General features: G+C 36.4%; 2 protein-coding genes across 2 annotated transcripts; both read left to right on the top strand.

Moving 5' to 3' along the window:
* The first annotated feature begins 3,542 nt into the window (after nucleotides 1–3,542).
* Nucleotides 3,543–9,951, top strand: LOC120002429 (choline/ethanolaminephosphotransferase 1-like). The gene is made up of 20 exons (XM_038851207.1): nucleotides 3,543–3,697; nucleotides 3,830–3,996; nucleotides 4,608–4,617; nucleotides 4,709–4,759; nucleotides 4,899–4,976; nucleotides 5,075–5,150; nucleotides 5,240–5,262; nucleotides 5,347–5,447; nucleotides 5,818–5,912; nucleotides 6,024–6,092; nucleotides 6,460–6,529; nucleotides 6,776–6,839; nucleotides 6,918–6,958; nucleotides 7,064–7,148; nucleotides 7,732–7,794; nucleotides 8,109–8,167; nucleotides 8,246–8,298; nucleotides 8,634–8,706; nucleotides 9,271–9,304; nucleotides 9,427–9,951. Exons 2-19 carry the CDS (start codon nucleotides 3,860–3,862, stop codon nucleotides 9,290–9,292), a joined length of 1,170 nt encoding a protein of 389 aa, XP_038707135.1. The 5' UTR covers nucleotides 3,543–3,697; nucleotides 3,830–3,859; the 3' UTR covers nucleotides 9,293–9,304; nucleotides 9,427–9,951.
* A 3,386-nt stretch (nucleotides 9,952–13,337) lies between these two features.
* On the top strand, nucleotides 13,338–15,135 carry LOC120001950. The gene is made up of 2 exons (XM_038850479.1): nucleotides 13,338–13,449; nucleotides 13,575–15,135. Exon 2 carries the CDS (start codon nucleotides 13,677–13,679, stop codon nucleotides 14,805–14,807), a length of 1,131 nt encoding a protein of 376 aa, XP_038706407.1. The 5' UTR covers nucleotides 13,338–13,449; nucleotides 13,575–13,676; the 3' UTR covers nucleotides 14,808–15,135.
* The last annotated feature ends 60 nt before the right edge of the window (nucleotides 15,136–15,195 follow it).

The following is a 15,195-nucleotide window of genomic DNA, read 5'->3' as shown; positions in this document are numbered from 1 at the left end:
TAGAACGAGTATGTGATGTCACCACAATAGCTAGAATTACCGTCTTGTCCCTCCACTCCTTACTTACTCGGAAATTTCCGTTGCTCAATCATCTGGAGTCTGGAGTGGAAGTCCTTTGGAGTTTCGACAGGAATATTAATTATAAATTATTAAAATTTGGTATTTTTCAGAGCCAGTAAAACGTAAGGGTAAATATTAATTATAAAATTATTAAAATTTGGGTTTTTGTCAGAGCCACTGAAACGTAAGGGTAATATAGAGATTTAGCTTTTGCATGCAGAACTTTGAATGGTGGAGAAAGGGCAAGGGAAAAAATCTTTCATTATTGTAGAAAAGGACAAAATAAATAAAGATAAGGTTGTTTTTTTTTTTTTATGGCAAATAAAGATATGGTTGTGACATGAATTGATAATGATAAGATTTTGAAGGTAGGGCCTGCATGAAGAGTGACCACTCTCTTTCTTTTCAATTATTTAGCTAACCAATAATTTATCAATCCCGAGTAGCTGAATTCACGAGTTGGATCGTATATAATCACCAACCCCAAGTTTCTTGTCTCATCCCCTTGTCTAATTGAAAAAAACAACCAATAATTTAAATCTTGTTTGGTATTACTTCCACGGATTATGAAAACAAAAACATAAAATATAAAATTAATCATAAAAATATAAATTTGACCACCTGTTTGGTTACGTATTTAAAACAAAAAAATCAAAACATAAAAATGATTCAATATGAGATAGTCATGCGAGCTGTCGTGAAGTTCTACTATTGATTCAAAGAAAAAATCAATGCTCGAAGTTCGGACCAAGCCCGACAAGACCCCGAAGCCTGCCCCGAGCCCGTAGATCACCCCGGGGTCGGGTCGACCCCGACGACTGTCCCAGGCCCGTAGCCCACCCGACCCAAAGATCTTCTCAAGACAAACCAGACCCTAATGATGTTCTCGGGACAAACCCGACCTGAAACCCGTCGCGGGATCGACCAACCCCAAAGACTGTCCCGGGACCAACCCAACCCTGAAACCCACCCCAAGACCAACCCTACCCCAGAGACCTCGCGGACCCGAAGATCATCCCATGATACACCAGACCTGGAATCCCCGCCCAAACCCATAGCCAGGCCTAGGATCAACTTGAGCCGGAAACTCGACCTGGCTAGAAATTTGGCCCGGGACAAACCCACGCCCAAAGCCCGGGTCGAACCCAACCCAAAAATGAGGTAAAGGTCGGTACACATGTCATGTGAGAGAGAAAGGAGGTCATCATATGTGTGGTGTTTTAAAAACTGTTGTAGGTTTTCATAAAAAACGAAAAAAAAAAAAAAAAAAAAACAAACAAACACTATTTTTAATTCCTGTTTTCTTTTTTTTTGAAAACCAAAACAGAAAATAAAAAACAGTGGTGATACCAAACAAGACCTTAGCTCGTTTGCTCATGTTTGTGTGTTCATTAATAACAGTTGGGTGTTAAACTAGTTGGTGGATTTTTTTAGGGTCAAACTGTTTCGACTTGGGACATCTTCAGTTCAATTCTCACTAAGAACAATACATTTGTGATCACGTTTTGTATTTTGGCTCAACTTTCTTATTGTCACGTGAAAAACACATTTTGCTGCTTACTTACGGCTGTCTATGAGTCTTGAGAGAGGGTTGCCAGCTGCCTGGGATAGTGATTGAAGGAGATTCGGAGTTAAGTTGAGGCAGCAATCGAGAATCCTAAGTTAGCTCGAGCCCAAGGAAAACTAAATGGGCCGCTTCAACCCAATGAGCTAGTAGCATTCCCAATTTCCCATCCATGTTTTTTTTTTTTGCCTCAACAAACTTGCCTTAAAAAAATGTCAAGCATCCGTCGGTCAGTTGGTCTGGTTTCAGAAACCCAAGTACAAGCCCAAATGGGTTGGAAACCTGCCTAATGGGCTGAATTCAGAAAGTTTAAGCCCAAAAAAGCATGTACCAAAATAATACCCAACCCAAGCCATGACATATGTTGGAATGTTGGATGGCATGGGGTATAAAAATCTTGAGACGGCAAGTCCATGTTATATGTGTGTAATGCGTGTTACGTACGTTCAACATGTATTGAATTAAAACTCTCTCTAAACTCTCTCTCTCTAAACTCTCTCAACTACTCCAGCAAAAGTGCAGCCGTGGAGGAGAGAGGCTCTCCTCCTCCTCCCCCACTCACCTCCACACCCACCCCCAACCACCCCCACTCCCTTTCTCTAACCACCTCCATACCCACCTTCACCTCCAAACCACTTTTCTCCGACCTCCAACTCTACTTTTTAAATTTTAGTCTGTTTTCCTTTGTTCTGTGTTTGTCTCTCTAGATCTGATGGATTTTCCTTCAGATCTAAGGGTTTCGTCCACCGATATGGTGGTTTGGCTCCTCTCTTGTCCAGATCTGATTTTCTTGGACAACGATGAGGCTTTATTTGGCGGCGACGACGACGTCCGTCTTTTGACTACTCTGCATCAGGCTGTAAAGAATTTGTCTCAAGACTACAGTACATGCTCCATTCTCTGGCGAGGTTTCAAGGCAATCCTTAATCGTGTTTTTGCTGCTTTCAGGCCCCTGCCTGCCTCTTCAAACGAGTTTGAACTCTATTTTAGCCTGTTTGTGGCATTTGTTGTTGTCCTGAGTCAATCCTTTACCCTTGATGTAGTAGGAGTGTTTTTATTTTTATCGTGTAATCGAGGAGTCTACTCCTCTATGTATGGTGCTACGATGTTTTAATAGAAGTTCGTATTTCTCTCAAAAAAAAAAAAAAACATGTATTGAATTGAAAAAATGATTGACCAAACCTACAGTAAACAATATACGCGTAAAAGCAAAAAGAAATTGAATGCTTTGGGATTATAAATCTATGCTAATAAAGTAATTAATCAGCGTAAAGAATATTGTAAAGGATATGCCTCTTTGTGGTGAGAAATAAAAAATTAAATTAAATTAAGAATTTTAGTTTTATCCATAAGTTCATAATAGTATAATAACACTTGATTATATGGGATTTTATTCCTTTTAAAGCTAATCTTCTTTATTCTATTCTCCACTGATGTAAAGAATATTAGAATCAATACTACAAATCAAGCCATTATAGTATTAATAATAGTAATGATACGGATCTCAATAGTAAATGTGATATCACAGTTATTCCAACATTCGGACCAAATCAATTGTCGAGATGACTGAGATACCGACTCTCAGGATATGTATTATTCTGAAAAAAAACAAAAATAAAACAAAAAGAGGTGAATCTTGTAACACTAATTATGACCAAATAAGACTTTAAGAAAAAGAATGTGTTGTAATTATTTGCTAAATATTTAATATGAGACCATTATTTCTATACCGTCAGATGTGTTGTGCGGCTAAGATTTCTTTCCAGGGCTTTTGGAGTTCTTTTTCAAAAAATAAGAAGAAAAAAAAAAGGTGTGGAGTTCAGGAGTTCCCAACACGGTTAAGGAAAAAAGTGGGTCAGCGTTGACAGGTCCCTCCTCCGTGTCCAATACCCCAACTTTCCAACGTCACGGAAAAATTTATTTTCTTTTTAATTGCTCGCCTTATATATGTTTTTCTAGTTTCGGGCGGGAGAGAGAGAAAAAAAACCCCCACTTCTCTCCTTCGCGAAAATTCTCTCTCGATCTCTGCAATTCAAACTGATCTCTGCCTGATTAGTAGATCCGTCTTATTGTGTATGCTCTTGAATGACTTCTTCATTTCTTGTCATTGTTGTTTCTATTTTCAATTCCAAATCGGGTGGATACGCAGATAAATCAATCAATCAATCTTAGTTTTGGATACTAATTTGTGTGGTCTTTGCTCAGTTGTAGATACTTGACAACTTGGAGAGAAGGATGGGGTATATTGGGTCGCATGGAATAGCTGCACTCCACAGGTACAAGTACAGTGGTGTGGATCACTCTTATGTTGCCAAGTATGTGTTGCAACCCTTTTGGCGTCGCTGTGTCAATTTCTTCCCACTATGGATGCCGTAAGTGTTCACATTTTTTTTTCAAGTAATAATTCCTACTTTTTTTACGGGTTTCATGGATCTAGTATTTCTCTGCTGATAAAGGATTTGTTGTTTGTATTTTCAGTCTTAGTTATTAGGCTAGACCGGTTTCTTTTTCTTTTTTTCTTTTGATAGATTTGGTTCTTGGATCTTTTGTTGATGAAGCTTATCGTTAAAACCAATGAATTGTCTCTATTCTGCAAATAAAAGAGAGGGAGCTTGTATATTAACTGTGGTAGTGGATTATTTAACTAAAAAATAAGAATTTATTTCCCCATGTTTGTTGAATGGGAGTACTGTTGGTTTTAGCTTTATTTCTGTGGTGTCACCATCTTCTTATTATGTTGAATTAGTCCAGGCTTCAATTGTACTATTGGAAACTAACAACTTTAAAGCTTTTCATTTTCTTTTTTTTTCCCCATAATTTTTTATATTTGATGTGTACCCGAAAATATGATTTGGTTTTCTATATACATATTATATTTCTGCGTATATTTCATATTTCAAATTTAGTTATCTTCTTATTGTTTACTGACCTTTTCCTGTGCATTTGCACGTGAATTATGTTTTTGCTTCTGGAACTTCTCCAGGCCAAATATGGTAAGACAATCCTTACTTTGCATTATTGAGCAGTAATTTTCAGGATGATGTATGCTTCCTTGTTAGAATACTGATCACCTTGGATTTTTAGATTACACTTACAGGATTCATGTTCTTACTCACATCGGCACTGCTTGGCTATGTAAGTAGGTTCTACAATTTTACATTCTTCTCTTTTTTAGCATTGGAAAAGTAGTCGTTGCATTTTTATTGTGAATTACTTGTTTGTTGTCAGTAGATGGAAACTTTTCATCTAGTTATTAACTATTATGTTTCCTCAGATATATTCACCTCGCCTGGATTCCCCTCCACCACGATGGGTTCATTTTGCACATGGTTTACTTCTATTTTTATATCAGGTTCGTTTATATACCTCACAGTCAAAGCAGCAAATTTATTTCCATGAATTCTGATGCAAAATAACACTTTCTTTTATGTCTTGCCAACTATGATACAGACCTTTGATGCTGTAGACGGGAAGCAAGCACGGCGAACAAATTCCTCAAGCCCATTGGGGGAGTTGTTTGATCATGGTGATTTCTTTGTTCTTTTTCTTCTTTCTAATTTACTACAAATCTTATTCTAAGATTGATTGAAATGGTGGTTTGCCAATATATTGCAGGATGTGATGCCCTTGCATGTGCGGTATGTGTTCTTTATCTCCTTTGCTTGCTGTTGACTATGGCTGGTAAGTGCATTTTCTTTGACATTTGTTTGTCATCCTTTCAGTTTGAAAGCTTGGCTTTTGCGAGCACCGCTCTATGCGGACAATATACTTTCTGGTTCTGGGTTATTTCAGCTGTTCCATTCTATGGTGCAACATGGGAACAGTAAGTGCATGGAAGACACTTGTTCTTTATTTAGTATGAACTGTAAAGATACAATAACATGGTTTATATGTTGTTATTCTCTTTAAAAAACAATAACATGCTTTATAATCCGTGACTGTTGACTTTACAAGCTAAACAATATGAGATTTTTGGCTTACTGTCTGCATCTGGCATCTGCATAGATGGTTCAAACTTCAAACTCCCAATTGGTTCTATTTATTTTATTCGCAATCAAAACTAATAAAATGGATTTCTTTTTCTCATTGAGTTATCGTGGCTCAGATTTTTTTCCTTCATTATCCTTGTTTGAATATCATAATGATTGTTGGATGTAATGCTTCTTGTGTTGATTTTGCTTTCTTTCATCCAGCTATTTTACCAATACACTTATTCTTCCTCCAATTAATGGACCTACAGAGGGTCTCATGCTGATTTATGTCGCCCATTTTTTCACAGCCATAGTTGGTATGTTCTTCATACTCCTGTTGGCCTATCATGTCCTGAAGAAAGTATTATAGTTTTTTTGTTCGTAAGCATATATTTTATCTTTCTAATTAACTTTTATTAATATTTAAGGTGCCGAGTGGTGGATCCATCGGTTTGGCGACTCTCTGCCATTGATGACTTGGGTTCCAATTATAAGTGGTAAGACCGTCATATGGTCAGTAGATGGCTAATTATTCAATATGTTCGTAGAAAACAAACAGTTATGTTCTTTCCCTAGCCTTTTTCAGTAGCCCTTCAAAGAAAAACTATCATTGTCCTGTTTTTGTCACCATCTGCTGTTTGTTATCTTTTCTGCATAAAGTTATCAATAAGTTAGTAGAATTCAATGTCTTATTTTGGACTCACAATTGGCTTTCCCAACTACTTATCAAATTGGAGCTTATATTCCCTTAATTAGTTTAGGTCTCCGTTTCCTCTTTTTTTGTATCTTTACCTTGTGGAGTGTCCTTGTTTTCAAGTTTATAGGAAAATCAACTCATTTTCTTGTTTCCCTCCCAAACTTCAGGAATCCCAACATACAAAGCTGTGTTATATTTGATGACAGCGTTTGCTGTCATACCAACTGTTGCATTCAAGTAAGTGACTATGCACTGGTTTAAAGATTATAATATGTTTTTCTTTTTCTTATTCTGTGTTAACCCAGTTAGGATAATCCAGTCTCTTATATTCCTGGACTAATTGATTGGATTCTACTAGGTCATATTTTCTCAGATACTTTGTATGAATGAATTTATGGTCATGTCTTGCTAAACAGAAATTCATATATGTCCTGCCCTTTGAAAGAGGTTGGTTTGACGTTCTTTCATAATCTTTTTGTGCAGTGTATTCAATGTCTATAAGATTGTTCAGGCAAGAAAGGGAAGCATGTTACTGGCCTTAGCAATGGTAACTTTGAAGCCCTTAAAAAATATGCATTTACTGATTCTACGTTCACCCATTAAATATTATGTTCTTATTTTTCAGCTTTACCCATTTGTTGTGCTCTTGGGAGGAGTACTCGTGTGGTAAGACTTCAACTGTGTTATTTGTTTCAAATCAATAGATTTGTTTCAAATCAATAGAGTTTTAATTATGTCTTAAATCTTAATGAGACCTTGTTCTTTATTCAGGGATTATCTTTCTCTATCTGATATAATGAGGAATTATCCACATTTAGTAGTAGCGGGCACAGGACTTGCATTTGGGTTCCTTGTGGTAAGAAACCAATTCTACTTGGATTTTCATTGAAACTCATTATGTCCTTAAGTTTCCACATTAGGCATTTAGGCTTGTTATGGGGATTGATTTACTCAAATGGACTAGTGTTCTATTGCATATTTTGTCATTTTGCTCCTTAGGACTCTATGGGTTACTGTGGTGTTTTGTGCTAATTTTGGATGAAGAGAAGTAATATAAGTTGGAATGAAATGACTGCTTTTCTTTTTTTTTTTTTTGGTTTCGCAACTGGCATATGTTATGATGATTTTGGTATGGTTTTTCCTTTTTTCCAGGTGTTGTCTTTGACTTGTTGCTTGCTGTGGGAACTCTCTCTCTCGCTCACTCTTGCTATTTTTACTTTATCATTGCGTAACTTATTTTTTCGTGATTTAGTTTTAATTTTTGGTGGTCATATTTTATTGTAGTCATGTTGGCTGGTGTCTATACTGGATCATTGATAGCTCTTATGGAGAATTTCACGCTTGTAGTTACTGTTGCAGTGCAAAATTTTTAAGTGTTTCCAACTTTCCATCGAGTAATACTGCTATTGGCCTTTTCTCTCTTTTTATTTTTTTGACAGGGAAGGATGATTCTAGCTCATTTGTGTGATGAACCCAAGGGATTGAAAACTAACATGTGCATGGTATGTAGCATTATATTGTTTCATGCTGTTTTCAAATTGTTAAGTTGGTGTTTTGGCTATGACCGTAGTAATATGATAAGCCATGCATTTTAGACTAGACATTGGATAAAGCGGGTTCCTTGTCCAGCCCATGTTCTTGATTCTTTTCTTTTGTCCTTTTCTGGGTTCTGTGCTTGGGTTGGGACTGGGGCAAGAGAGAATGATTTTTCCTCACTTAATGGCATGACGTCAAATGATTTAACTATTAGTTTTGTTGTTCATGGCTAAAGCAAGATTTAAATGCTAAATTCTGTATGTATGTTTTTTTTGTGCAGTCGCTTCTATATCTACCATTTGCCATTGCGAATGTGCTTACAGCCAAACTGAATGATGGGTATGTGGTTGAATGTTCATCATTTCTGTGTTGTTGGCAATCGTGTAGAAATGTCTTAGGCTTTGAAATTTGTTGCAGAGTACCAGTGGTTGATGAAGTCTGGGTACTTGTTGGTTATTGTGCATTCACAGGTTTGTACCTTTTGCCTCAGCTTTGATTATATATAATATATTGTGAATATGCAATGAATCTGCTTTCCATGTGAGGCTCTTTGTAACCAATACTTATGTTTACTTCTAGTTACCATTCTAATTGAACTTCTATGAAAGAGTTATCTGATTCACAATTACCCTTCGCTCTTCATACGACCAGTTGGCAACACTGAAGTTGAACTTCATTGTCTTCTTTTTTTTTTCCCTGGGTTTAGTGCCTATAATTCTTTTTGTTTAGACATGCATTGATTTTGTTTTTCTCAAAAAAAAAAAATCTGTCATAGACTTACATCTCCGGCTTTTCTTTTTGGCAGCGGCACTCTACTTGCACTTTGCCACATCGGTAATACATGAAATCACAGCTGCCTTGGGAATTTATTGTTTCAGGTGAGATTCCAGTTTCACCTTTCATAGTATGACAGCATTGGACTTGAATCTAAATCATGATTCAATGAATATTTTTTTTATCTGGAATATGGCTAGAGATTAACGACTGGCGCAGAATATGTGAAATCTGGTTAAATTGATTTTTTTTAATAATAGGAAAACTTTATATGTTGAGTTAGATAGTTTTGGATAAGATTAGCTGGGGTTAGGATTTCCAAATTTATAATCGTTTGTTTACATCTATTCGTGAATTATTTTTTGGTTGGTCCTGACTCACTCAGATGTCATAAGTATCTCCTTCCTTCAACTTTGTTTTTAATTTCTTGTCATTTCATAAGTTCTTTGTTTTGTTGATGTTGGAGATACAGTGAAGTAGTACTTTTATGGAAATAGATAAGATATACATTTGAGACTGGTGGCTTGATCACTTTCGGAACTGAGACTGTTTATTGTATGAGTTTAAATATTAGAAGAGAACTAAAGGTTCGGATTATGTTATGCAATAGTTTCTTTCACAACATAGAATATTGATCTCTTAACTCCAATTCTCGTACTGAATGGCAGGATAACTCGAAAAGAAGCTTGAATCAGCGAATGGGTATGTCGTTCATTGTTCATAACTCATGACTCGTGCTTGTTGATATTTTACATGCTCCTATACTTCAGACTTCAGAGTCGTTCGCCATGTTGTAGTTCTGACATGTGTTCTAATTTCACTAGCTTGCAGTGCTTTCGACGCATGGTTACTTCTGCACTCCCTTTGGATATTTCTTCTTCAGCTGGCAAGACAGGAATGATGCAGCAATACTGCAATACCAGGATTTGGGTCATCAGGTTTCATTTAGTAGTTGAGTATTTGAGCTGTAAGTGGATCCAGTAGACATGGTCCAGTTCTACTGCACCATTGCAGATTACTCATTGATTTGCACAAGAGATTAGGCGTTAGACATGTATAACCTTTTCCATGTTTTTTGTTTAATGTATTGAGTATTTATTACCTGCTGAATGGATAGGTTTTGTAGGGCGAGAGTTATGTTGAACCGTTGGTTAAAGATAGTTAGGCGGTGTGATAAAGATAGTTAGCCGACCCTAAACTTTTGGGATAAATACTCGGTTGATGATGATGGTCAGTTAGGCGGTGTGAACTGATCATGTATTCTTATTTTATTTCACACTACCATAAGAGAAAATTATATGAAAGTCGAACGAATATAACGAAGCATTTGGTTGGTGTTTTAGGGGGAATAAGGGTGAGATTAGTATATTCTCTTATTTGGTTAAGTTTTGAAATGTGGAATCTCAAACTCATTCCACCTCCTATTCTCCCTTTGTGGAGAATAGTCAAGCTCACCAAAATGATGGGATTGATTATTCTCTACAAGGGAAAGAGTTTTGATGTGTGAAAGACTCTTTTACACTTGTTATAAAATATTATTTTTTTTTTTAAAAAAAAAGGTAATATGGAAATTGTACTATTAATATTTTCATACTCATGTTCACTCAGTCACTCTTTATTTTATATCAAACATGACTATGCTCATCCCATACTCATCTTACACTTACCTTACACTCATCTCGTCATTATCTCGTTCTCTTCTTACACAATTATGAACCAAATGTCCCGTAAGGTTTTCTCGAACCAATTTGGCAAACTCAATAAACTCCTCATCCCAAGTCTTGTCAGGAACATTGAATACAAAAGTTGAAGTATGATTATTCTTGAAAAATACTTTGGAATTACCACTGTTTGATCTTTTTAAGTTTTAAGATGAAGAACATGCGTGATGAAATAAGTAGCGAATGAATTATATTCGCTTAGATTCAAAGAAATTAACAGTCATCTGATCATCTCAAATTCTAATAAATCAAGTAATCTAAACACTCATTTGATCATTGTTATGGTACTATGGTACTTTTTTAATAACCGATAACGGTCACTTTGTGAACTTTGGGTTTTAAACCCGAGCTTAATTACCACAGCTCGCACCACAACGATAGGCACTTTGAACTAGGTTGAAGCTCGTGTGGGTAAGGGGGCCAAAATCCCCGTAAGTGGGCTGCAAGGCCCACAGAACCAGGGAACTCTTGGAAAATATCTCAAACTAGTTTCAAACTCCTAACTTCATACACTTTTAATCTTTAAGTCCAGAAAGGTAATCAACCAAACTATTGCTCAGTTATTACAGTACTATGATACCTTGTTGGATTTCTAATAAAGCCACCTACTCCAACTCGAGTAACCAAACGATTAATCATTTCACAAAACCCTCTTGTGTTCATATATGGAAACTCCAAAACCCATCAAATGTCTTTAATCAAAAACTCTCTTACAGAGTCTGACTGTCATTTTGCATCTCCATTTTCTTTCTTTTTTAGGTTCACATTTTGCATCAAAAGAAAGGGAAATTATTATTTTATGTTACCCTATTTGTTACTGCATGAAGATTGATTTTGTGATTTGGAGAAGAAAATGCTCTAATAATTGAGTTAGTACACTAGCTATAGTAGTCTTGGCATTTGACCTAATTTGATGGCTCCCTTAGCTAGAAATTCAAGTTGGGGGCCAGCAAATTATGTTGACATATTTGCACAACTCAAATGATGAGAACCTCCAAAAGAGAACACACACCAAACAATATCCCTATTAATTGTTGCATATATTCAATTGTCCAACCAACAAACCCTTTAGAGAGACGTTTCTTTCTTTCTTTACTCATCAACCACAAAAAACAAGAAAATAATTAGTAGAAGAAACATCATGATTATCATAATTTTAAACTTGAACGAGACAATTAATACTATTCTTTTGGGAACAATTGGTTTGTGTGTGTGTGTGTGCTGTGCATGCCTCTCAATCATGCATTGGGATCCTGCATGCTTTGGGCGTGCCAGCCTAAACCCCATTATTGGACAAAACATGCATTGCTCCCAAGTCTCACCCAATTTAGAATGAGTACATTAAGTATTTATACAAAGTTTATTTTGCACTCTACGTTGAAAGAGTTTTGTAATGACACCTAAGTCACTAGTTAAAGTCGTAAGGATGATGTGTATAATTTTGGTGATCATGGTTCGAATTTCTCCTCTTCATTTTCTAAAAAAAAAGAATTCTATAATGTACGTAACAACCTCACCTTATTATATTTCTATAATTAATTAGATTTACTAGCTTTCTTCATTCGATCAAGGTCATTCAAGGCTTGGTTTGTCACGACTTAGATTTTATATCGGTTTGAATAATCCAATTGAGTGGTTTATAAGTAAAATTCAACTCTTTACACATCAACAAGTCTTCATAATAGGGGGCAAAGCTGTGAAGATAATCCGATGTATCCGTCGTAAACTAAAACAGAACCCCACAGTGAACAATATTGTTGTTTGAGAATGCCAAATTCTTTAATCTCCAAAAAAGATTTTTCTAGATTTAAGTTATGTTTAAGTGAAACAGGCCCGATGTATTCAATTTGAATTGATAAATCAAAAACGAATAATATTGTTAGTGGATTTGGGTCTAGCATTCCAACACGGTTAACAAAAAGATTAGTTGGGAAGAATTGAAGAAATTCATTACTATTATCGTAGAATTTTATTGATATGACTAATGATAATACAAGGTGTAAAATCAAGGATGTTGTAAAGTGGGCCCTACAATTCATGTACATACCACCAATAGGGTAAAGACGAGAGAATTTCTAGTTCTGCACGACACGTAAACACATACACATCAACCTATATTAGAGCACTTGTAATGTTGTCATTTTTACTAGGCCAAAAAAAAAAAAGATTTTATATTTTATTGATGTGATTGTATTAGAATATGTGTTTCGTTGATGTAGTTGTATTGAGATTTTATATTTTGGTATAGTTTTTGTTGTGGATAATATAGAGGTATGAGATATTATTGGTCGTTATGTTAGGTGGAAAGAAATAATATACTATATAAATTTGTGTTTTGTTAATGTGATTATATTGAAAGACATATTTGACATGAATTTTTATGTAATAAATATGTGATTCAATATTAATTTTTGTTCGGCCATTAAAAATACAACCATTCAAAGTGGTCTTAGCTTTGAAATCCCCGACTGACTGCTCTTCAATTTTTCACAATCATCTCTCATTCTCTCCCCCTGCAATGTTTGCCAATTACAGATCGACACCGTCAGTTTCCACAAAAAGTCAAAGAGCAAGAGTCAACTGATCCACGTGGGTTCATCCAATAGATTTGTCGGTTGTGACAAAGTGACCATGATCTGCAAGAAAACGACACAGCATGATCTGTGTGTCCCATGAACACATCATAATAAGAGCATGTGAAGGAAGGAAAGTGGACTAGTAAATGTGTTTTATGCTTATGGTAAATTAGTAACCTCTCTCGTTCAAGACAATCCACTAGTAGACGAAAACTTTATGTCATATTCATATACATTAAAAAATTTACCGACAAAATCGAATCACGGTTGATTTCGGTTAATTTTTTTTTTATATATTTTTAAAATATTGATTGAAAAAATCGATAATAACCGATCGGTTAAATTTATGTCAAAAATCGATCGAAACCGACGGTTGTCACCCCTAAGAATGAGAGATTGAGAGTTTTGGATGAAAATAGAACAGGGGGTGTGGGGGGGGGGGCGTGTTTGTGCACTGCTTTACTATACACACAATAATACCAGGAAGGCACTCGTGCTCTCTCTTGGTTGGCTTTTCTACTTATCACTGTTTAGAGAAAGAAACGTAAAGGTAAAGCTTTACTTTTCTTTCTTTCCATCAGTGTTGATGGTATCTGCCTATCACTAGTTCCTACTTGAAATCCTAAAGTCTGATCTTTTCACTGTCTTTTCTTTTGCTTCTTTATTATTCTTCAGAAACAAATCTTCCCTTTCATTGATACTCTCAGTCTCAGAGTCCTTTTGTCAAACACGTAGAGAGCAATTTAAGCTATTAGCCAAATTTCAAGTGGAGGAGCAATGAAAGAGAGAGGCAAAGCAGTGGAGATGCACAGCGGCGATTTGTTCTCGGAGTATAGTTCGTCGTCAGATCTTCAATGCAAGAAACACCCGCAATTGTCTTCAGCGGGTGTTTGCGCTTACTGTCTCGAGGATCGGTTGATGAAGTTGCTCTGCTCAAGTTGTGGGGAGCAGCGTCGGTCGTGCTGCTCTTGCTCTTCTGAGGTCTCGTCCAATCGCAATTCAAACGCTGTTGAGGTAGGCAGTGTTGGTCGCATGTCGTTTCTCATTGAAAATGAACAAAAAGATCAATTAATCTCGAAACCCAAAACTGGTACTGATAACAAAACAAATGAGGTTATCTTGCTCAAGAGGAGTAGTAGTAGCTGTGTTGAGATCAAGAGGAAAAGGGGGTTTTGGAGAATTGGGAGGCTGTTTGGGAAGAAAAGAGAGAAGAATTGTGAGAGGAATAGCGTAGGAGGAGGGATTGATGAGAAAAGTGACTTGTGGGTTGTCGATTACATGGGTGTTTCGAGGTCCAGGTCTCTGTGCAGTTTCAGGGGAGGTGGGTTTTTCGGATCAGAAGATGGAGGTGACATGATGTCAATCTCTGGTGCTCGAAGCTCCATTTCGGCTGCTCGGAGCTCCATTTCAGCAGCTAGAAGAAGCGGCTTCAGTGAAGGAGAACCAAGAAAGAGTGGATTCAGTGAAGTAGAGCCAAGAAGAAGTGGATATGATAGTGAAAGGAGAGACAGTACTTACATGGAGCATGAAAGTACTGGTCTTAATGGCGCAACCAGACGCATATTTTCACTCAAAGAAGGGAATTTCACTAGCATAGATGGTTCAGGCTTCATTGACTTGAAATTTGATTTCCCATCAGAAGGAAAAACAGAGTTCCCTGCTTTGAAACAGAGTGTTCAATTGGATCCAGACTCTGCTTTTGGTAGTAGCATGAGAGAAGATATCATCGGTAGGGAAGGTGATTTCGTAAGAGGAGGTTCATGTAGAATCACAGTGAGTGATAGAGGGATCAAGAAGAGCAGGAAAAATTTCAAGAGTTGGAGATGGATTTTCAGGCAACATCCAAGTGCAAGGAAGAAAGATGAAGATTTTGTGGTCAAACCAAGTAAAAACCCACAGAAATGCTAGCTTAGAGCTATGTTCATTAGTGATTGTCTATCTTCCTTTATGCATTTGTTCACATTTTACCTCAGTCTGGTGTCTATTTTTATCATAAGTTAATACTGGAAGGGAAGTATGAATTAGGGCAAAGATTTCAAAGACAAAAGGAAGATGGGCATGTTTGTATTTATCCTTATTTTGTAGTAAATAAACCCAAAAAAAAAAATGTATTATCAGGTAAGTGTCTTAAATCCAACGAACCAGATACACTTCCTTCTTCAGATTGAAGTGAGGCCTTCAAAGTTCGCTATTAAGAAAGGGAAAGATTAATTATTTTGGGAGTGAGTTTTGATCATTGACGTACTTGGAGCTCCTTTTTTTTTAAGTTTGAATTAGAATTACCGTTTTTGTATGA

This window comes from Tripterygium wilfordii, chromosome 7 (assembly GCF_013401445.1).
Source record: "Tripterygium wilfordii isolate XIE 37 chromosome 7, ASM1340144v1, whole genome shotgun sequence".
NCBI lineage: Eukaryota > Viridiplantae > Streptophyta > Magnoliopsida > Celastrales > Celastraceae > Tripterygium > Tripterygium wilfordii.
This window is presented reverse-complemented; position numbering and strand designations above follow the sequence as displayed.

Bases quoted from the DNA above. Each gene is read 5' to 3' on its own strand.
- LOC120001950 (XM_038850479.1), top strand. From the start codon at position 13,677: ATGAAAGAGAGAGGCAAAGCAGTGGAGATGCACAGCGGCGATTTGTTC.
- LOC120002429 (XM_038851207.1), top strand. From the start codon at position 3,860: ATGGGGTATATTGGGTCGCATGGAATAGCTGCACTCCACAGGTACAAG. The intron at 5,448-5,817 runs GTAAGTGCATGG...TCTTTCATCCAG, and splicing joins TATGGTGCAACATGGGAACA to CTATTTTACCAATACACTTA. The intron at 7,149-7,731 runs GTAAGAAACCAA...TTTTTTTGACAG, and splicing joins TTGCATTTGGGTTCCTTGTG to GGAAGGATGATTCTAGCTCA.